Genomic DNA, 21,552 nt, shown 5'->3' with positions numbered 1-21,552 from the left:
GTATTAATTTGGTTTATGCCAGCTGATTATACCCATTTTGTCTGATTTGACAACTTCAAAATTATGTTACAGATGCCTTTTTAAAAAAATTTAAATTATATTTTTATTTTTAAGTTCATTTCCCATTAAATATTTTCACCTTTTGTGTTTGGTTTATAAATAACTTTTTTGATTAAAAAAACAACTCATTTCTTAGGCATTATCTAATTAATGATATTATATATATATATATATATATTTTCAGTTTTAGTGTTTGGCAGGTGAGAAAATAAACTTTTTTTAAAATAGCTTTCTAATAAAAGAATCTCATTTGTTATGCATTATCTAATTAAGGATTTAACTAAGTAAATAATAAGAAATATTGCATATATGGAAAGTTCATATTATATTAATTTACACCGTATTTATAAGAAAGAAAATAAAGAGAAAATATATTTTTATTTAATTATTTATTTGTTGAAAATGAGAGAAATAACTTTTTTTTTACTGTCTATAAATTGAAATTAAATAATTTTCTCCTAATATTTTTATCATAGTAATGTTATAATTTTTATTTATTGTTATTTCTTTTCTTTTTTTTTTTTCATTTTCTTTCTTAGAAAAAGAAAAAAATAAATACTGACTGTCAACTCTTAACTTCCATCCTCGTTCTTTTGTCTGTTATTTATCCACTTCCCCAAATGTAGGGCTAAGAGTTCTATAGCACTACAAATTGATGGAGAAAGAAAAGAAACATCATCTTGACAATTACAAGGGAAATCCTGATTAACAAATTGTTTAAATAATTTTTGCAGTACCACAATTCATATATGTAGATTGTTATTTTTATTAATTTGATTGTAGATAATAATGTAAAATGAGTTTATAAATTAAATTTAATAGATTTCTTTTATATTTTAAATTTATTTAAAAATTCTTAAAAACTTTCAATAAAATTGCTAATATTTTAAAATTTTATTAAAAATATGTTTTAAGAATATTATAGTTTATTCTTAATTATGTATGAAACTAATACTAGAATTATAATTGAACTTTATATTTTCTAGGATTAAAAATTATGATAAAATTAAAAAAAAAAACTAACTCATTAGTTAAAATATCTATTTTTATAACAAGTTTAATTCAGTACATAATTTTCTTTGTATATAGAGAATAGATATAAGAAATTATCAAAAGATAATACTCCCTGTCATTAGGAAGAGCTTCGTTCAAAAAAAGAAGAAAATATAGAGAGCTTTTTTCCAAAAAAAAGAAAAGAAAACATAGAGGGCTTTGATTAGGAAGAGCCAGTGGCTAAACTTTGGCCAGCAAACCAGTCAATAGGACAAAAGTGGCTTAGAATTTGTACAATTTAATATAATAATCGTTTATAAATTATTTTTCTCGAATCAATTTTTAAAAATATCATCACTCTATATATATTTTATTTTTAAAAGGGTTTTAAAATTTTAAAAAATATATTAATATTATAATTTTTATTATTATTGTTATTATTTTTGGATGTTTTTACGAAAAGCAATCCCACACAAACTATAAGGTTTGTGCTGCCCTTATCATTCATTCACATCACTACCAAATATAAATAAGCCATTCAACTTTCAAAAACCTGTAATCCATAGAGAAAGTAAACGGGGTTAGATTTTGAGTCTAATCCTCACTCGTCTCAGTTTCAGACTGAGTCAACTCAGTCCCTTATAAACTCAGATGAAAAGGTACAGTTTTGCCCTTAATGTTTACAGCTAGGGCACTTTTTGGGCGAAAATAACTCGCTGAAATTTCTAAAACCTATTATCCAAGCCCATCAGTTAATAGAGAAAATATCCGGCGTTAGACTTTGAGCCTGATCCTCACCCGTTTCAATGTCGGACTCACCTGATGGGAGGGTGGAGGCCTTATCATTCTGAACTTGTTGCTAGAGAAATGAATTTGACAACATAGCAAATAGTAATTATGGTAAGTTCAGAATCCATTAATGCCTTTTCACTGTCACCTGACACTTCCTTGGCAAGAACGTGTGCATCAGAAAGGTTTACATATCTTTTGACTAATTGCATAAGGTAGTAGATAACGGGTAAAACTTATGGTTCTTGGATGGTCTTGTCTACTTTCAGCTGCAGGCTTCATACACTTTCAGTAGGATTCTATTTTTTTCTTTTTTGCCAGATCACATTGCTCATCTCACAGAAGAGTATGTGATAAACTCTCTTGAAGTAAATTGAAAAGGCTGATGAGGAATAGGATTCCTGCAATGAAACAAAGGAAGCCTCAATAATAGTAGTACAAGTTACTTCCAAAAACCAGAATGTGAACGAGTGGTGACTCACAATCGAGGCCCATAAACTTTGATCTGCCGAACATGAGTATCCCTTCCATTAAGATGGTTTGACAGCACAGCAATTTGTAACATAAATGTATTCACAAAAGTTTCCCTGCAAAAGAAATCACAAGGAAATCAAATTAAATAGCTTTAGCAAATCTGCAACAAGATTAACACAGATTCTTTCATTAGCCTTCAGTCTCCTCAAGCTGAACGCATCGTCAATATCAAGTAAACAAGAAGTTTAAATAATCTCATCCTCGAGGTTCAATATCATGAAAGTACATTCTCTTACCAATTACCTGTCAGTGAATTTCAGAAACAGAGGCAACATCCAAAAGTGTACATACTTGGCCTCTAAAGGTACATGGTTAGGATAGTGTCAATCAGGATGAGGGAGCAGAAAAAGATCTTGTGGCATAACTAAAATATTAACAAGAAATATAATTAAATTGTTCTCAACATAAGATGACAGGAAAAGCAAAATCTAGTGACCAAAGACCATTATTGGAACTGTCTTCTTTTTAAACCTTCATTCCCTATTTGGAAGAATCTAGAAATATTTCAAACTTAAATTTTGTTTTCGTACTTCTCGAACACATACTTACAAACTTGACATAAGAGGATCAGCCAACAGCTATGGATTCAACCAGTGACAACAACCAATTTCCTCCACATGTTCTGGCTTCTGCCGTGAGAAAGATAAGAAAACTAGCTCTAATTCTCCAGCTACCACAAAGGGCAGCAATGACCATGGCAAAAAAGACATGTATAATAGCTAAAAGAATGATGACTATTAGATTGGAGCAGTTACGGCTCTAAATTACTTTTGAAGTTCAGCTCTAACAAGAGGTAACTAAAGATAGCCTCTCACTTGATGAGTATCATATTTAAGCAGTAACGTAAGAAAGATGGGGAACATATTACCTGCTTATCTTCAAATAAAATATAGAAGAACACGAGGCACAACAAGGAACTTTTACAAAGTAGGTGCAAAGGCAGGGAAATTGGCAGATGGACATACTAGTTGTTACCTAGGATCATTTCCAGATAAGGATAGGTAAACCCATCCAGTTGGCTTGACAAGCTCCACAGTCTTGATCTCCTAAAGCAAGTTTACAGCAGAATATCAAACCAAATTGAAACCCATAAGTGATCTGGTGAGACTATATGAGGAGGGGGGAGAAAAAATATAATCAAGCGTTTAACACACCTTTAAGTTGTGAAATCCATCACCAGCGCGGATAGAAATCTTACTTGGGGTATAGCTCTCGTCAAGCTTGAAATCCACATAGAGCAGAACCAACTTCAACTCCAAAGAAAAGACAACCACTTTCTTATATTTAGTCCTAAATCCAATAATCAGATATCAAATTCTAAAATTACGTGTCAAAGTATCAGGAAGCTGGATTCATACTTGCAGCTTTACTTTCTTTTGGAATTGAATGTTCACCAAATGAGGTTGCGCACCATCCGACCTAGCACATATAAAACATAAGAAGGGAAATTATTCAAAGTTATCATTGAAAGAGAGGACAGAGATGGTATCAGTAATTGGTTTTTACTGCCAAAAGGAATCTAGATTGTCGTCGCGGAGAGAAGAGACGCCATTGCCAGGCTTGCAAGAGCTTACACTCCAAGCAGCCTTTTTTCCCATTTCTCTGAGATCATCATCTACAACCAGGTGCTGATTCCCTCCTGTAATCTTCCCTTCTTCTTCTCCCTCTGATGATTCTGTTGCCATTTTCTATTATACTCTGAAATCATAGCTCTCAGATTATTTCAATTTTCAGGAAAAAAATGAACAAGCATGCTACTAATTTCAATGCATATCCAAGCACTGGAGAGTCATGCACATGCGGTATGGAGTAGTTAAAGACTCAGAAACACACATCACTAGCCAAAAAGGACCGTAATCCAATTCCAACGCGACAAGAATGAAGCTATCTAACTTACATCACAGCGTGGTAATTCCCACTCAGTACAGTCGGTCAATAGCGTCAAAAGGCAAAATCAATCACCATACCAAAAAAAAAAGTTAAAAATCAAAAAACCAAGATTTGGTTCAAATCGTGGAACAAATATTAAAGAGATGATGCAATATTTCATTGAGGCATTAGATCAAACACTTAACTGCAACGTAAGCATTTCGATTGACGACATTTTGAAAATAGAAATCCAAAAACCAAGCTAGATTGTCGAAACCACTATGAAATGGAGAACCTAGTAAACATCAAGAAATTGAGAACATACAACTAAAATCAACAAGAAGAATCCACGTTATGTAACTAGAATCGTACCCTTTGAGATCAAAGCTGCGACCACAGAGGAATGCACCTGCAAAGACTTGGCAGAGCTAACAGGAAAATTTAAATAGAAAGAAAAAAAAAAAAAAGGAGAAAGGATTTTGTATTATCGTATTTTAAAATACTAATTAATTACCCGCTAATTGCAGTTACATAGCTATTTTCAAAATAATTATAATTATTTTTTTATATTTTTATTGTAACAATTTATATATGAAAAGTGTAACTCATAATATAATGATTAATATGAAAAGTAATCATGATTTAAAATATGTTAACAGACAATTTTTAGCTTAGTAAACTTTTTTAGCTAGTTTAGTTAAGATTAATGTTTAATTTAAAAAGTAATTTGTTAGTTGTGACAATACTATCATACTATTTCAAAATTCTTTTATTGTTTTAGTAAAATATTATATCAATAATTTAATATATGTTAAAACTTTATGTTAACATGTGTTTAACTAACAAATTGAGTTAAAAAAGAAAAACTAAAAAGATTACCTATTAATTAATTATATTTGTGTATAATTAATATGTTAAAAATAAAGTATTTTTCTGATTAAATAATTAAATTTATCTTAAAAAACAAATTAGTAACATTTTATTATTGATTGTAAATATAATTACTACATTAATTAATATTATTAGAAAGAAATGAAAAACTTCTAAAATATCAAATTGTATTCAAATGTTAGCGATTTTGCCATCTATCATATTCATACTATTTGTATATATTTAATATATTAATAGTCAAATTATATACACAATTAGTTTTTCGAATTTATTAAATAATGAAAATTGTTTGATTCATGTAACCATTAAAAATAACAAATGCAAATTTTTGAGGGTTTTCTTATGAAAGATTAATTACAATTATTGTCATCATTTTTAGTGTTTGTATTTATTTTTCTATAAAAAATATTAAATTAATAGTTTTTTTTTTTTTTGGTTTTTTAATCAATAGTGGCAAACAATTGAGAACTGTTTGTTAGGTAATTAATGAGAGACAAAGCTTCACAAAATAATAATACTACTACAGATTACAAAGAAAAGAATGCCAAATTCCCGACTATCAACTTGGAAATGCCAATAATACATCAAACTTAACTAACTATACAATTCTGTAACTACATTACATAGCAGCAGCAGATGCATTACTTGGAAAGAATAAGAATTATCAAAGCTAAAGTTTCTACATGTTACAGATCAGTGTTAGAGAAAAACAACCACCTACTTACTAATTCAACTGCATCTACAGCTACAAATATGATATATCACTGCCTCATTCCAGATAAGCACCATAGCCCACAAAAAGAAAGTGAGTCACAGAGATTTCACCTGGCTGTTCCAGGATAGACGTGTAGTTTTTTGGCTTGACAAGAAAAGATCCTGAGTCACCGCGGAGTTGAAATAAAGCAAAAACACAGATCTTATTGTCATCTTTTGAACTTCGAAAACAACGAAAACTTGAAAATTCCACCAGATGTCTTATGAGATGATTTCTTTTCTTTACATTGTTGGTTTGCACCTCTACTGCCACCAAGATCAGGTACAGCGGGTTCTTGCTTTTCGCCCACTTCAATGTCCCTTAGTTGTCGAAGCAATTCTAGAGCAATTGCCTTCCCTTTCTCATTCCCATTGATGGATATATCAACTAGGGAAGGAATAACACCTTCATCCATGACCAACTTACAATATTGAACACGCTGAGAGCATAGAGAAAGAAGTATGACCACTGCATGCTCCTGTTCTTCACGACTTCCACTCTCAAGTAGTTCAGAAATGGAAGCAATGCATCCATTTGTTTCAGCGACAGAAATCCTCGCCTCTTCAATATCACACAAATTTCTAAGTAGAACTATAGAATATTTTGCAGTACTGCCATCATTTATGAAAGGAACTAATTTTGGGATGCACTCCAAATAGACAATTTGGGAGCAAACATCAGAGTTTGAGGACAAATTATGCAGAATCTTAATGGCTTTTTCCTGGAAGTCTTTGATCTGTTCGAGGATCTTTAGGATAGGCACAAGAGCACCGGATTCTGTGATTTTAGATCTGCAATATGGATGGCTGGACAACACTTCCAGAATGGCAAGAGCCTCTTCAACTACTTCAGAATCAAGGAAAGACACCAACAGACTAAATGCCTCTTCATGCAAGTATGCCATTCCACTTCTGCATGGAGCAACACAAAGTCAAAAGAAAAAAAAAAGGCTCAATCAAGACATAGATTCATCCATAAGAGAAACATGACTAAAACTTGAAGTAGATTCAGTGATTTAAACAGCAATTAGATTCAATGAAGCAAACAGCTTTAACTGGCAAAATGCCATGCACTTCTATAGAAAAGAACAATTTACCTTAAGAGCATGAGCAAAGGACAAAACTCAAAAATGGAGTCTCACGAAACCGTTTATTAGCAGCTTATTTAAATTCATCCTAAAGCAGATAACTAAGTTCAGCAGTGACATGTGTTAATGACAGGTAGTCCAAAGGTGTATGAAACTCAATTGAGGGAATAGTAATATAAAAATAATAGGATTATAAAGAATCAAAAAAAAAAAAGAACAGCAATAACAATAATAAGCAAACCATGACTAAGAGACAAAAAAGATCAGGAACTCCAGCATTAGCTAGTACCACTGAAAAAGAAAAAAGAAAAAAAAAAAAACAAAAGTTACCTGTTTTTACTCACAAAAGCAAGTAACAATTCAGATCCAGCTTTTTGAGCTTTAACATCATGTTGGTCATGAGCATCCCTCAAATATCTAATGAGAGGTCCAACAAAATTCTCAAATGACAAAGAATGATAAGCTTGATCGTTGTATTGCAAATACTTTTTTACGTATTCAACCATTTTACTTTGGGAGTCCCATTGAAGCTCAGAAAGTCTAGTTAAATTCCCTGAATCTGTCTCATGTACACAAGCATTAGACTGGAATCTATGGCAATCATCAGTTTCCCGTATCAACATCAAGCTAGACCCATCTGCAACCTTATTGCGTGAATCTGAACTGTAACTAGCATCTAAAGACCCAAGTGACATATTGCTGATATCCAGTGGAAGATGTATATCATTCATAGAATTGCCTAAGCTAGCAATGGATGTAGACGATATGTCCAATGTATGATATTCTTGAATACTTGGGTCAGAGATTGTGATTCTATACCTTTCGCACCACTTTGATATCAGGTCTTTCATGGCTGTGTTTGGAGTCAACAAGTGATGGGGCAGTTTCACTTTTGTTTTTGGACACGTAATGTTACCATCATTAAACCACTTCCGTATCCACATCCTTTCAAATGTTTCTCCAGAAGCAATGACAACAGGATCATACATCACTCTCATAGATATGGGGCATTTAAATTCCTCAGGAGGTGTACATCCAGTTAGAATGTCTGTTGCAACCCCAGACTGCTTAAGTCCTAATTCAAACTCTATTGCAACAGATGGATTATTTACAGATGTGCTGGTAGAGTCCATAAGTGCAACCGATCCTTCATGCTGAGGTTTGGGATTCTCTATTTGCTCTTCCATAATCAAATTTCCGTATTTCTTCAGCAGATATAGAAGGTACCTTAAGATTTTCCGTTTGGTAGGGTCATTGTCTCCAACTTTATCTAACAGCTTTTTAATAGATCTCTTCTCTATTAATATGGCCTTTGGGGATGTAATATGAAGCCTTGAAGCTGCAATTCGAAGTGCTTTGATTTCAGAACCATCCACTGAATCAGATGCAGAAGTGCCCTGCTGAATCAATTCGCGTACAGCCCTACCAGCCACTTCATCACAAGAGTCCAACGTAAATGTTGCTGCATTTAGATCATCAATAATTTGAGAAATCTGCAAATAAAGGTTCCTTATCAATTTTACAGAGTGGTGATGGTTAAGAAAAGGGAAAACTATGAAGTATCAAAGAGGGGATACAAGATAGAGCTGAGCCAATCTATAAAGTTCAATAGACACTAAATACCTTAACAGTAAAGAACAAGAAAATTAAAGAAAACAACAACCAAGAATTTCCGCATAATGCAATGGTAACAGCAAAATTCATGCTACATTTATTAAAATCTAGTTTTGAGTACAGATGGCTCAGGAATGATGGATTAATGTCCTCTTCACAGACTTTCAAGCTAGGAATTTAACCAATCAGCAATAGATCATTACCAGGATTAGTTGTATCCCCATTTCAAAAAGAAAAAAAAGATGAGAGAGGGTAACATAGAGAGAAAGATATAACCAGCATAAATTAACATGTCATTACTTCAAAAAGGAAAAAAATCATATAAATGCATGCAGCAAGAAAAACTTGTTGGATGTCAATATTGTAGCGTCAGGGAACCTAATCGAATTTTAGGAAAAGAATAGACAGTCATAGATGTGAATGTACGTTTTCTAATTTTCCCTTTGAAGAAAATCCATTATCCATGTTGCCAAGTGGAAGGAAACAGAAAAAAATAATGAACAAAATAAGACTAGAGTTCGCATGTAGTCTGACAAACCTCAGCAGATAACATAGTTGGAACCATAGCTTGAATTTGACCTAAACTTTGTTCAAAGTATTTTCTTGATCTTTGACATCTTGAGACTATCACATCCCCAGTTATTACCTGAAAGAAACCAAAAAAGGCACTATCAAGCTAATGACTAAATAGGAATGAAGTGACGAGAGGAGAACAGAACTAAATGTATCACTTTCTTCGTATATATAAATATATAAAGAAGGAGAAGAGAAGAAAGAAACTGGTGCAGGAAAAATAAATCTGGAAACATGTGACTTGATGAAATTTAAGCAGAGTTGTCACTCTTAAGGGTAAACAAAACATTGAGACAACCAATCATGAAACGTATTTGAATCCCTTGCTGATAAAGATTAACTTTGCACATGAATGTGTTTCTTTTAAGGTTGAGTTTCTTAGTTCAGCCATTTTCTTTATCTGAATGTATTGAAGAATGCTTACCAAATATAGCTTACTAGATTCACAACAGTGCCAAAGAATTTGCCTGGCTTTCTCAATTGTGCCATTTAATAAACATAGTGACTGAATTCCTGATGAACAGCGTGGCCGAGCTGCTTCAACTTCTGGAAATACTTTTTCAATTCTATCAACTAATTTCATTAATTCCATGCACATTGAATGATGCACCTGCAAACATGAACTACATTACCATACAGGAAAAAATGGTTCAATCCTACAAAGGCTTCAAATATAGAACTGCAAGGACAAAATTCCTTTACTAAATAAACTACTAAATTTAGAGAAAGATGCTTCATTCTTCATGCTCTTTGGTGGCACCCTAAGTCAACCTACGGAAACGAAGTGAAAAGACCCCAAGGCTTAAACAGTCAAAAGGTCACCACATTGCGGAAGTCCTCTCAAAGGCTTTCATGCTCTTATGTTTTCATTAGACAGTGATATCTCTATGGGACCTTAAAGCAAACATGTAAAAAAGGCCGCCACGCGGATAAGTAATATCACCTCTGTAACAAATGCAAACAATTATTCAAGAATTACTAATTCATTCGGAAAGTATCCAAATTAAAAACCAATATAATGAAAAGGCAATCTTTCATGAGCAAATACTGAGTACAAAAATTAATAAAGCAGACAATAAAATTGAAATGCAAATTTAAGATCAGATACTTCAATAGCACCAGAAAATATGAACACGAGACACTATACCTTAAAGGTATAATAATATGGCAGCGTCTCCACTGCATCAGTCCCCATTCAGAAAGAAGAATGCAGGGTCTGCAAATTCATTATCGAGTTAGAAGTCAAAACTACCTTCTTAAAAGTCTAACTATTGAAACCAACAGATATCTATGATAAGAAAGGAACACTACATAACATACTGATGATAATCTGGAAAGTCAACAGCATTAGCACTTAACTATCAAGATTGATAAATTATCAAAACTCACCAATATGAGAGCAAGTTTTAGGATAAGCAGATACCTTCTAAATTATGAATGCCTAACATTAGGTGTAACAAAATTCTTTATGCTAATTTTGTTGAGAACTAAAATCACAAGAAACCTGATGGCAAAAGATTCATTGAAAACCTACAACATAGCTGCACTATCTTAATTATCTGAAGAAAACTTTGAAAAGCTGAAAGTACCATCTGTAAAACAATCATTATTATATACCAAGAGGAATCAAGTTTCAATTAATCAGTATTTACATAGATGAGTTGTTCTCTAGGTCCCAGATTTCCAGAGACGCAGCAAAGATACATACAAATGCAACTATACCATGCTCATCATCTTCTTGATTCCCCTGACTACAACAAAACAAAATATGCAGCCGTACACACATCACATAGTGTTAAATTATGGGGCAGACTATCTGGATAGGTTTATAAAGATTATGGGCCATACTTTCAGACCCTTTTCAATCACAATTAGCCAAAGATCTTACTCACTACCACAAGTACAAACCACCAAAGCACAACGTTGAGAGATAGAGAGAAGAAGAAGAATCAGAAGAAAGATCAGATAAAAGAAAGAAGAAAAGAGACTCACCTACTAAATCCCTATCTGCACAAATATCTCTTAAATCATCAAAATTCCTTCAAAAAACACTGGCTAGAACTACCAGAGATGGACAATTGAGGTCTAAAGCCAACAGAATGGCATCCAAAGTGAACCCAACTACAAGCAAAATCCAAGTTGCCAAAGTAAAGAGAATCTTTATATGATGATGGTGCTGACTGCTGAGCAATACAGAGAATCTATGAACATAATTCTTCTTTCTCATATAAGATAACAAAGGAAAAATTCCCGCCAATGAAACCAGAACAGAACGCTGATAAGCACCCAGAATTGATTTTCATACAAGAACAATAAGAGGAGTGAATTATGCCCGTAAGCCCATAAAAGCACACCAGAGTAAGCACAGTGATTCTCTGGACAACAAAGTCTTTCCACGGAAAGAAGAAAAGTAAAGCTAATCTAATAATTTAAACAAAAGGGCTAGCCGAAAAAGCAAAGAAAGAGAGAGAAAGACCCGTCAACTAGCTGCATAAGCACTACACACAATTAACTACTAAAATTTCCTAGTTGTCATGAGAAACAGAAAGCAGCCATGAGAAGCAGTAAATGGCATGTCCAGTCACAAGGCTGTGATGGCTGTCATGATTTTCCATCGCAGATTCTGATTATTTTGCCTTAAAAACCAAAAATCTACAAGTGGGTTATGATGATTGTTGGAGCAAATACTGGTGAAATTGACCTGACTGATAAAGAAAGTCGTTGGCGCAGACTCTATTGAACGTTCAACGAACAGACAGACATACATGTCTCGGTCAAAAACAACATCGACTTAGGATTACGATAGCTTAACCCTCTCTTTAGTAGGAGGAATAATTTCTTTATATATATTAAATTAATAAATAAGTATTAATTTTCTTTGACCAAAACAACTTCACTAATTTTAATGTTCCGAGTCATTAGAGCAGTTGTATTCTTAATATCAACTTAATCTTTATCTCTGAAATTATAGTTTAGGAGTAGTTCTATTCTAATTATTACAAGGGGAATACAGAGAGAAGAAACTTGAAAGAGGTCAAGCAGACAATGGTCAACCATATGATGATTTTTCAAGGCACATTCCTTCCATTACAATTCAATTCAGTTAGGAAAAGAAACAACCCAATAATTCCTCCCTAAATCAGATTTAAATACCATAATCAGCAGATTCTGTACACACGTAAGAGTTTTAATTCGTGTTCCCATGCTTCTGCCTAAATTTCCAATGGGATTAAACCATTTCTTTAGGGTAACTCTGGAATTAAACCTTGAAAAGGTAATTCATTTTTATCAAAATCTTTGTCCTTTTCAGTTAAATCTATAAGTTTGAATCATTTATTTTTTAAGTGATTTCTTGACCACTGGATTAAGACATAAATTATATATATATTTTTTATCGAAAGATTAATATAAAATTACTGATGGGACCACTGACTTTTTATTTTTTTAATTTCAAGAAACGCGTCTTCCAACTTATATTATTTTACAGTGTGGGGTTGTGTCTTTTGTGGGGTCCACCAATTTCTCTCCCTTAATTTTACAGTGTATTACTTATCTATTTACTTGCTTCTTTGGTTAATCCCTTTAGCACACGTATCATTTTATAAAATAAATTAGTTTTTCTGGCTGTCCTTAGGGCGGAATTTATTATATAACAATTTATATAAAAATTTTATGTACAATATTGAAAAAAATTAAATTTCAGAAATTAATGTATCTATAAATTTATTATTGTAATTAGAGATGATTGTTATTAAGAAAATATAAAAATATAGCTGAATAGAGAATTAAAAAATTGTAGGATTACAAAACATACAAAGGGCAGCAATTTTTATTTTGTTTCATTGCATATGAACTATTATTAATTTTAACCATATGTATATATATATATAATTAAATTTAAAATACATAAAAAATAAAAGGTTAGTTTTAAAATAAATAAATAAATATTTAATAATGAGATTATTTAACCATACAACTAATTAATTTATATTATACACAAAAAATATTCATCTTGATATGAATTTATAAATTAAACTTTAAATATAAACAAGTAAAAAAGAACATAAAATACTAATCTGAATAATACATAATCATGAAATTTCTTAACGAATTAAAATAATTTTCTTAAATTTACCTTTTGAGAGTTTTTAAAAATGAGATTATAAATTATTGTAATGTTATTCCAAAAGTTATATTTATTGCATTCTCGTCAATCTTATTTGAAGATGGAGATAAAGATAAAATTGGAAATGAAGATGGAGATGAAAAATATAGAATATATGAATAACAAAATAATGATTTATATTATAATAGTTATGGTGAAAAATAATGACTTTTCAATTATCAGAAGGGATATTATGAAACACAAAAAATTAATACAATATAAAAATTAAGGGTTGTTGATAATATATATAATTAATAGAGGAGATAAATATAGTTATATTAATGTTAATAGGCAATTAATATGATTTTAAAGATGAAAAAAAAAATTAAAAATAGTTATTTCATAAAATTAAAAATTAAAAAACTCACTGCGATCTATAAAAGTGCCTTAAAATTTATAAAATATTTCAAATAAAGAGAAAGAAAGCATTGCTTTCATATATATATATATTTCTTGCATTCTCCTCTATTACTTACTCTTTAATTTTATTGGAAGATGGAGATAAAAATAAAATTGAAAATGAAAATGAGATGGAAACTATAAAATTTATATTAGAATGGCTGTGGTGATAAATGATGACTTTTCAATTATCAAAAAGAGATATTATCAGACATGAAATTAGTCCATATGAGACACAAAATTAACACAGGATAAAATTAAAGTTGTTAATAATATATACAATTAATAGAGGAGGTGAGAATAGTTATATTAATATTAATTGACAATTAATATGGTTTTAAAAATAAATAAAAAATAAAAATTATTTTTTTTATAAAAATTACTACAATCCAAAAAAATGCCTTATAATTCATAAAAAAAAAAAATTAAGTGAGGAGACAAAAAGCAAAAGATAAAATATTACTTTCATATATACATAAATATATATATATAAAAAGAAATGATTGAGAATGAAATAAAAAGATTGCTTCTTCTACAAAAAAAAAAAAAAAAGTTCAACACCCTTATGTCAACATTACTTTGTTTAGAAAATAAAAGATTGCACTATTGTCATATACCAGTAATTGGAAAATAGAAGATTGAGACTGAGTATAAAAAAGATAAAATTTTGAACTAATCTTCACATTTTCTTATTACACTAGTAATTGAATTTGTTTAAATTATTATCCAATGACTTTATTTCCAAAATAAGAATAGATACTTCTTTAACAATAACTTAGAAAAAAGAAAAAAAAAACAATTAAGATGAAGTGAGAGCAGGTGGTATAGAATATATAAAACTTAAAAGGAAAGACACGAAAAATTTTTGAAAGGAAAAAGACTTCCACTCAAATAAAAAAAAAACTATTTATTTTAAAAGCAACACCTGAAACGAGGAGTTATTATTTTTTTATAAAAAATTATGGCATGTTATGGTATTAATAAAAGGTTATTAAAATTATAATTGATTGTTTGTATAACGAAAGATTTTGGAACTCACACCTAAGGAATAGCTAAGGTCTATACTAATACTTTTGTCAAGCGTCATATATGTGCCAAATAGGACATTTACCACAGTGGATAAGTAATACAATATTCTCTTAAAGATAATAATGACATTATTAAATAAATAATAAATAATATTTATATTAAAATATATGGTAAAAATATTAACATATTAGATTATTATATAATTAAATTCTAATTTTTAGATAGACAAATTAAACTAAAGCTTAACTCATAAATTAGTTTAGTATCTACATAAACAAGCTAAACTCGAGCTCGACTTATATACAAGCTTGTATTTAAGTTCAAACTCAAGCTCAGAATAAAACTCGTTAAATAAGTTCAAACTTATCAAATTTACAATTGTAAATCTTATAATTTAAAATAGATTATATATAAAATAAAATATATATATTTAAATTTTAAAATCTAAATAATTAGATCGAGTTTCTGATATAAAAAATTGATTCAATTCATGAGCTCATAAACGAGCTGAGCATTATTATGCTCGAGTTCGACTCGTTTGCTAAACGAGTTCGAAAATAAAGCTCGAGCTCGGCTCGTTTATATTGATAAACAAATTTGAACGAGCTTTTGTCAACGCGAGTCTTGAGTAGCTCGTGAGCGGCTCGGCTCATTTGCAGCCCTATGTATATACAATTGTGTTAAAGCTTTTGAAGTAGTAGTTTACCATCCATAATAATCCTCCAATGACACTCTTAATTAGTTATATTAACTTTCTATTAGAAAAAGGATAATAACATTAATAATAAAATATATATCATAAATTTATTGGACAGTCATATAAACAGGCCCACAACAAGAGCTCCGTTTTAGTATTTAGTGCCCAATTTAATTTGGATTATTGTCCAAGCAAAGCCCTACTCTCTTCCCTTCTTTAGAAAAGAATAAAACTTTCCGTTTAAACCCTAGCCACAAGGGTTTATGCTTTCTGGCACCACTCGCAGGAAATTTTGCATTCAGCAAATGATTTTTTGAATAACAGAGATCGCACCCAAAAATCAAAGATCTTACCCATGGCTGCATCCAGATTAACGTCCTGCGTGGCAGCAGCTGCTGCTGCTGCTGCGACGGTTACCACAAAAGTGTCATACGCTGAGGGTTCTTTTCGATTCAATCCATTTTCTTCCTCTTCGTCATCAACTTCGCAGCAACAACAATCAGACCACTCGTCAGATGACAAACCCGAATCCGAGGAGCCCAAGGGTTCAGGTTTTGATCCTGAGGCCTTGGAGAGAGGCGCAATAGCTCTTCGTGAAATCAACAGCTCTCCTTGTTCGAAACAGGTCCGTTTTATGTCTCTGATTGATGAAATTAACTATGATAAGCGTGATTATTTCGTGTGGTTTTTAAAAATTGAGTTTATTGTGTCAAATCTCAGGTCTTTGACATTATGAGAAGGCAGGAACAAACTCGGCTGGCGGAAGTGGCTGCTGAGAAAGTTCATTATGAAGCAATTCAAGCTCAAATTGATATTGTGAGTGATAGGCTCATGATGCATATTTCTTTTATATTCTCATTATTCATTTGTTTGTCTGAAGAAAAGGTGTCTCTAATGAAAAAAATTATCAGGAGAAGATTTTATCTCTTGCACTCTTTACTTTTCATTGTTTAACGTTGGTTTTGTGCTACAATGCGGAGACGTTTCTCTATCCTTATATTGCTTTACGGGCACTTGTGCTGTCTAAAGAAACATGTGGTATATCTTCTCAATCTTCTGTCTGTTTTAATTCATGATATCAGTATACATAATTGGCAGGACAGGCAGCGAAAATTGGCTGAAGAACAACGAAACTTAGTACAACAACAAGCACAGGCAAAGGCTCAAATGCTGAGATATGAGGATGAATTGGCTAGAAAAAGGATGCAGGTTGGATAACCTTATTTACTGGGTTTTTGAAATATATTTTCCATTTAGATCCTATTATTCCTTTTTATTTTATAAAAGGTGTAAAAATAAGCAAAGGAAAGGCATCATCTGTAATCTTTTGAATTATCTTTTAATGGCTAAAATCATAATCTAACATGAGAAATGCTAGGGTTGGGGAACCTAAACTAAAACAATTGTAAACCAATACTGACTAGAAAAGTCCTTAGTCGACCCAAAATAGGATAAGAAACATTTAATAATTTCTAATTACAATAGAATTCCTAAATATAACTACTAAAACTTTCCTAGTTCCTAGTTACAATATTAAGAATTCTATTTTCATAAATAAAATAAAAATGAGATATTTTCTAGTGCAGTCTTCATCATCTAAATCAAACTGGCTTCATTTTTCTTACAGGACATGAATTGCATTTGTTGTTATTGAGTGATTAGATGGCCACAAACAAATTGGCTTGGCCAGTGGGGACCTTAGTTTAAATTCAATATTTTTTCTTCCATCCATTTTATGTTGTGTGATAGATTTATTTCTTTCATGGTTTTATCATTACCTTATCTTCAGACAGATCATGAAGCTCAAAGGCGACATAATGTTGAATTGGTCAAGATGCAAGAGGAGTCGTCTATACGAAAAGAACAAGCGAGACGGGCTACTGAAGAGCAGATCCAAGCTCAACAACGCCAGACTGAGAAGGAGAGAGCTGAAATAGAAAGGGAAACAATAAGAGTTAAAGCCATGGCTGAGGCCGAAGGCAGGGCTCATGAGGCAAAATTGACCGAGGATCATAACAGGAGAATGCTAGTCGAACGTATAAATGGTGAAAAAGAAAAATGGCTTGCAGCAATTAATACAGCTTTTAGTCACATTGAAGGTAAATAACTACTCAACGTGTTTCTGGATTCATCCTTGTCTGGATTAAAGGGCTTATTGGTTGGTATGAATAATGATATGTTTGACAAAAAATGATTGTATAGCAGGGTCAAATGATGTCAACAAATGCTTTCATCAGATGGACATGCCATCTTAAAAAATCTGTACATGACAATATACTATGACATCTGGTACATGATATCATACTTATTATCCACGTGTCTGTATTTGTAATTGAGTTGCATGCCACATTCTTGTCATTCTAGATAATAAATGGATGCTGAACTTAAAATTACTGTTAAAAATTGATCTTTTCGTCTTTCCTTTTTATTAATAATGTGGATTGGTTAATGACTTCATAAATTTATATACTTTTCTGTGTAATCACTGAAATGAATGTTGCATTTGATATTGCTCTTACTTTCAACTTCTTCCATTTCCTTAAATTTAAAAACTTATAGCAGGTTTTCATATATGGAAATGCTCCTATGTAAATTTCTTTTCCAGGTGGATTTAGGATCTTGCTGACTGATAGAAATAAGTTGATTATGACTGTTGGAGGTGCTACTGCATTAGCCGCTGGAGTTTACACAACCAGGTACATAATGCCCTTTTCCATATATTTATATGTTTTAGTCACTTTGACAATGTACTATGCATATTTGTTTGGTTGGTTATTTTTATGTGTGAATTGTTTTTGAAAAGAAATCCTCTTGTTTGTATGCATATTAATGGCTTATAGCCTTATGTACATGTAGAAAGACTTTATAGCCTTATGTATATGTAGAAATTCATAATTAAAATTTGATTCAAAAGACCATCTCTTAAAAAGTATGAGTTTCCTAATTAATATTTAAATTAAAAGAATCCCTGTATGTAGTCTTACTTAACTGCAGCCACCTGTAATCGATTTTGCATATTTACAAATATGTTGCAGGCGAACATCCAGTGGATCCCTCATCCCTGTAGCATTTTCTAATAAGATTGATATTCATTAGTTTATTAGAGCATCCCCAACAATGCTCTAATAATTAATTATCTATTTTAACTTGTCTTGAAATACGTGTGTATTTCAACAATACTTTCTATTTTACTCCCTAATTAATTAATAAAGTAAAAGGAGAGAGAATGTGACACTTAAAGAAATAAGATGGATAAGATGGAAAATAGTAAGGGAGAGAAATAATAAAATATACTTAGGAGCCACATTAAAATCTACTTAGGAGCCATTTTTTATTTTAGAGCTTGCTGGGATGCTCTTAGGGGCTTTTGTATCATGTTGCAAATGTTATTTCATGCATCATATAACTTCTAAGCACTTGAACTCTTTGCCCATTGATATCTGGTTAAATGATGTGGCCTTTGCCAATTAGATTTCTCATCTCCGTTCTCTCTGTGTATTATTTGGTCAATATGCAGAGAAGGCGCCAGAGTTACCTGGGGTTATATTAACCGGATATTGGGGCAACCATCATTGATTCGAGAATCATCCATTGCTAGATTTCCGTTGTCTGGGGCACTATCTAAAATAAGGAGCAATGTCCCAAAATATAGTACAGCTGCTGGAGCAGCAGCGCCTTTGGAAAGTAACAACGGTTTCAAAAATATTATTCTGCATCCTTCATTGCAAAAGAGAATAGAGCACCTTGCTAGAGCTACAGCCAACACTAAAACTCACCAGGCTCCATTTCGAAACATGATGTTTTATGGGCCTCCTGGCACCGGTAAAACAATGGTTGCAAGGGAGATAGCACGGAAATCGGTATGGCATTTAACTCATTAGCTATATTCATTTTTCTCCTACAGACCCCAGTGGTTGAATCATTTACCTTATTGGTTCCAATATTTACATTGGTGGTTAGTTTTTGCACCTGTTTCTATATGGGAGTGGATGAAAAGGTTTTGAACTTCTATATTTTCTTGTCATTTGTTTTGAACCCTTGGATCTTCTCTTATAGGGTTTGGATTATGCTATGATGACCGGAGGAGATGTCGCTCCATTAGGTGCACAGGCTGTAACAAAAATACATCAGATTTTTGATTGGGCTAAGAAGTCACGAAAAGGCCTGCTGCTTTTTATTGATGAAGCTGATGCCTTCCTGAGCGAGTAAGTTGATTACATTCCGATGCTTGTCATGCTCCTTGGTATTAAAAAGATATTTTTGTTCACAGTAGTTGATAATCTTTCATATATGAGTATTGCAAGTGTCATATCATGATCTCAACCTTGGTCCGGGATCTACCTTGGTTATCTGGGATGGGTATGGTGTGATTTACCTAAAGGAGCTGAACCAAGTGACAGCAGCTTTTATTGGGCTATAAGGCAATTTTCAGAATACTTTGGGAGTATTACATCTTGTGTAGGATGTGAAATCCAATTTTTTTCCCTAGTATCATGGTTAGGATTTATTGATCCAAACTTTGCTGAGAGTTTTACTGTTAATATAATGCAGGCGTAATAGTACGCACATGAGTGAAGCTCAACGAAGTGCTTTAAATGCTTTGCTCTTTCGGACTGGGGATCAATCAAGGGACATAGTTCTTGTCCTTGCTACCAACAGGCCAGGTGACCTTGACAGCGCCATAACTGATCGTATTGATGAAGTGATTGAATTCCCACTTCCTGGAGAGGAAGAACGTTTTAAATTGCTAAATCTTTACTTGAGTAAGTACCTCTCTCATGAAGATGACAATGGGTCAGATTGGGGCCTTTTTGTCAAAAAGAAGCCACAGAAGATAACCATGAAAGATATTTCTGAAGATGTAATTTGCGAAGCTGCTAAGAAGACTGAAGGATTCTCTGGTCGTGAGATAGCGAAACTCATGGCCGGCGTCCAAGCAGCTGTATACGGGCGTCCTGACTGTGTATTGGATTCACAGCTATTCAGGGAAGTTGTAGATTACAAGGTTGCTGAGCACCACCAACGCATAAAACTTGCAGCGGAAGGCAGTCAACCAGCTTAGCTGGGCAATATGCCCTTCAGGGTTTTCATTCAAGAACTCTACCAAATCCAAGCTGGAAATTTTGTTTAATTATTAGTATTTTGTTTAATATTATTGAATGTTGCACAAATGTATTCATCAAATAGTTTTTCTTGGGAGATAGAGTATCTTTATTTGATAGTCTTGAATCAGTGGAGAAATAAGAATGATAGCAAGAGATGGAGATAGGCCAGCCACTCTTGCATGTTCTGCATATAATTCACCTTAGATGATGTTGGTACTTCTGTTTCCTGCAATTATTATGAGAAATAATTTCGACAAAAGGAAACTCATTGAGAATGTCAGAGTTATAGACATCACAAATCAAAGCACCTTAGCAACACTGTCCGCAACTTGGTCACAGCTTCTAGGCATTTTTGCTACGAAAGAAAACCTGAAAAAGTCTCTGATATGTTAGTTCTGTGAAGATTGCTTTATATAAGCAGAAAGCATCCTTCAGGATGAATGATGATGAATGCTATTAACCAATGTGGAGCTATCCGATCTCAGAAAAAGCCACTTCCAGTTTCATGCTTCGAGCAAGCTGCATAGCCTGCAACAGCTCTCTAGATTCAGCTTCTAGAGCTGAGCTAGCTGGAGCCCTCTATGAGAGTAAGGCCTTCTACCAGATTTTGCTTCCATTGTTATAGACTCTACCAATATATTCATAAAAGAATTTAATCACCTACTTCTAAAATATATTTCTCTCTAGTTTTTCCTAATAACTCTGACTCTTTCTCAACTCTAAGCATCTTTTACCAATATATTCATCAAAGGACTTGATCATCTTTATACTATCGTGAGGCTCCCATTTGATAATAGAGATTATATGGAAATTACATGATAATAGTGTAATTGCCTAAAGATGAAAAATCAAACTACGCCCATTGTAGTTTATCCGGGAGGCTGTCATGCTCCAAGTGATTGATGCCACTATGACCATATGACTACAAACTCTTTTCACAAGCTTTAATATTATTATTATTATTTAATAATTTAAAGCAATTTAAAGCATATC

General features: G+C 32.4%; 3 protein-coding genes across 12 annotated transcripts; 1 reads left to right on the top strand and 2 right to left on the bottom strand.

Annotated features, from left to right (window-relative positions):
- Window positions 1-1,948: 1,948 nt before the first annotated feature.
- Window positions 1,949-4,764, bottom strand: LOC8273391 (anaphase-promoting complex subunit 10). Of its 7 annotated transcripts, none has more exons than XM_015720740.3 (8): window positions 4,618-4,745; window positions 4,452-4,540; window positions 3,883-4,074; window positions 3,735-3,795; window positions 3,531-3,653; window positions 3,352-3,422; window positions 2,325-2,429; window positions 1,949-2,243 (listed from the first exon to the last, which is right to left on the bottom strand). In XM_015720740.3, the coding sequence occupies exons 3-8, from the start codon at window positions 4,059-4,061 to the stop codon at window positions 2,174-2,176; spliced, it is 609 nt and encodes a 202-aa protein (XP_015576226.1). In that variant the 5' UTR covers window positions 4,062-4,074; window positions 4,452-4,540; window positions 4,618-4,745; the 3' UTR covers window positions 1,949-2,173. The 7 variants fall into 7 exon arrangements, with proteins under 7 accessions (XP_015576226.1, XP_015576228.1, XP_015576225.1 ...); XM_015720742.3 differs by having other exon boundaries at window positions 3,531-3,623; XM_015720739.3 differs by lacking the exon at window positions 4,452-4,540 and having other exon boundaries at window positions 4,618-4,764.
- An 872-nt stretch (window positions 4,765-5,636) lies between these two features.
- LOC8273392 (U-box domain-containing protein 5) lies at window positions 5,637-11,913 on the bottom strand. 2 transcript variants are annotated; one of them, XM_002521524.4, is made up of 6 exons: window positions 11,157-11,913; window positions 10,312-10,380; window positions 9,589-9,774; window positions 9,130-9,237; window positions 7,308-8,470; window positions 5,637-6,801 (listed from the first exon to the last, which is right to left on the bottom strand). In XM_002521524.4, the coding sequence occupies exons 2-6, from the start codon at window positions 10,357-10,359 to the stop codon at window positions 6,060-6,062; spliced, it is 2,247 nt and encodes a 748-aa protein (XP_002521570.1). In that variant the 5' UTR covers window positions 10,360-10,380; window positions 11,157-11,913; the 3' UTR covers window positions 5,637-6,059. The 2 variants fall into 2 exon arrangements, with proteins under 2 accessions (XP_002521570.1, XP_025013547.1); XM_025157779.2 differs by lacking the exon at window positions 10,312-10,380 and having other exon boundaries at window positions 11,157-11,912.
- Window positions 11,914-15,625: 3,712 nt separating this feature from the next.
- Window positions 15,626-20,748, top strand: LOC8273393 (ATPase family AAA domain-containing protein 3). Of its 3 annotated transcripts, none has more exons than XM_002521525.3 (8): window positions 15,626-16,079; window positions 16,175-16,270; window positions 16,553-16,663; window positions 17,244-17,553; window positions 18,060-18,150; window positions 18,972-19,314; window positions 19,511-19,659; window positions 20,006-20,748. In XM_002521525.3, exons 1-8 carry the CDS (start codon window positions 15,810-15,812, stop codon window positions 20,514-20,516), a joined length of 1,881 nt encoding a protein of 626 aa, XP_002521571.1. In that variant the 5' UTR covers window positions 15,626-15,809; the 3' UTR covers window positions 20,517-20,748. The 3 variants fall into 3 exon arrangements, with proteins under 3 accessions (XP_002521571.1, XP_015576292.1, XP_048230501.1); XM_015720806.2 differs by having other exon boundaries at window positions 15,855-16,079; window positions 16,558-16,663; XM_048374544.1 differs by having other exon boundaries at window positions 15,855-16,079; window positions 16,537-16,663.
- Window positions 20,749-21,552: the final 804 nt, after the last annotated feature.

Source organism: Ricinus communis, chromosome 5, assembly GCF_019578655.1.
Source record: "Ricinus communis isolate WT05 ecotype wild-type chromosome 5, ASM1957865v1, whole genome shotgun sequence".
Taxonomy (NCBI): domain Eukaryota; kingdom Viridiplantae; phylum Streptophyta; class Magnoliopsida; order Malpighiales; family Euphorbiaceae; genus Ricinus; species Ricinus communis.
The sequence above is the reverse complement of the archived record's forward strand: the minus strand, read 5'-3'. Positions and strand labels throughout refer to the sequence as shown.

Coding starts and splice junctions, on each gene's coding strand:
- LOC8273391 (XM_015720739.3), bottom strand. CDS start 4,061: ATGGCAACAGAATCATCAGAGGGAGAAGAAGAAGGGAAGATTACAGGA. Junction 3,796..3,882: donor AATCTAGATTCCTTTTGGCA/GTAAAAACCAAT, acceptor TATATGTGCTAG/GTCGGATGGTGCGCAACCTC. Junction 2,244..2,324: donor AAAGTTTATGGGCCTCGATT/GTGAGTCACCAC, acceptor GTTTCATTGCAG/GAATCCTATTCCTCATCAGC.
- LOC8273392 (XM_002521524.4), bottom strand. CDS start 10,359: ATGGGGACTGATGCAGTGGAGACGCTGCCATATTATTATACCTTTAAG. Junction 8,471..9,129: donor CAACTATGTTATCTGCTGAG/GTTTGTCAGACT, acceptor CTTTATTTGCAG/ATTTCTCAAATTATTGATGA. Junction 6,802..7,307: donor GCTTTTGTGAGTAAAAACAG/GTAACTTTTGTT, acceptor TGCTCCATGCAG/AAGTGGAATGGCATACTTGC.
- LOC8273393 (XM_002521525.3), top strand. CDS start 15,810: ATGGCTGCATCCAGATTAACGTCCTGCGTGGCAGCAGCTGCTGCTGCT. Junction 16,664..17,243: donor TGGCTAGAAAAAGGATGCAG/GTTGGATAACCT, acceptor CCTTATCTTCAG/ACAGATCATGAAGCTCAAAG. Junction 17,554..18,059: donor AGCTTTTAGTCACATTGAAG/GTAAATAACTAC, acceptor TTTCTTTTCCAG/GTGGATTTAGGATCTTGCTG.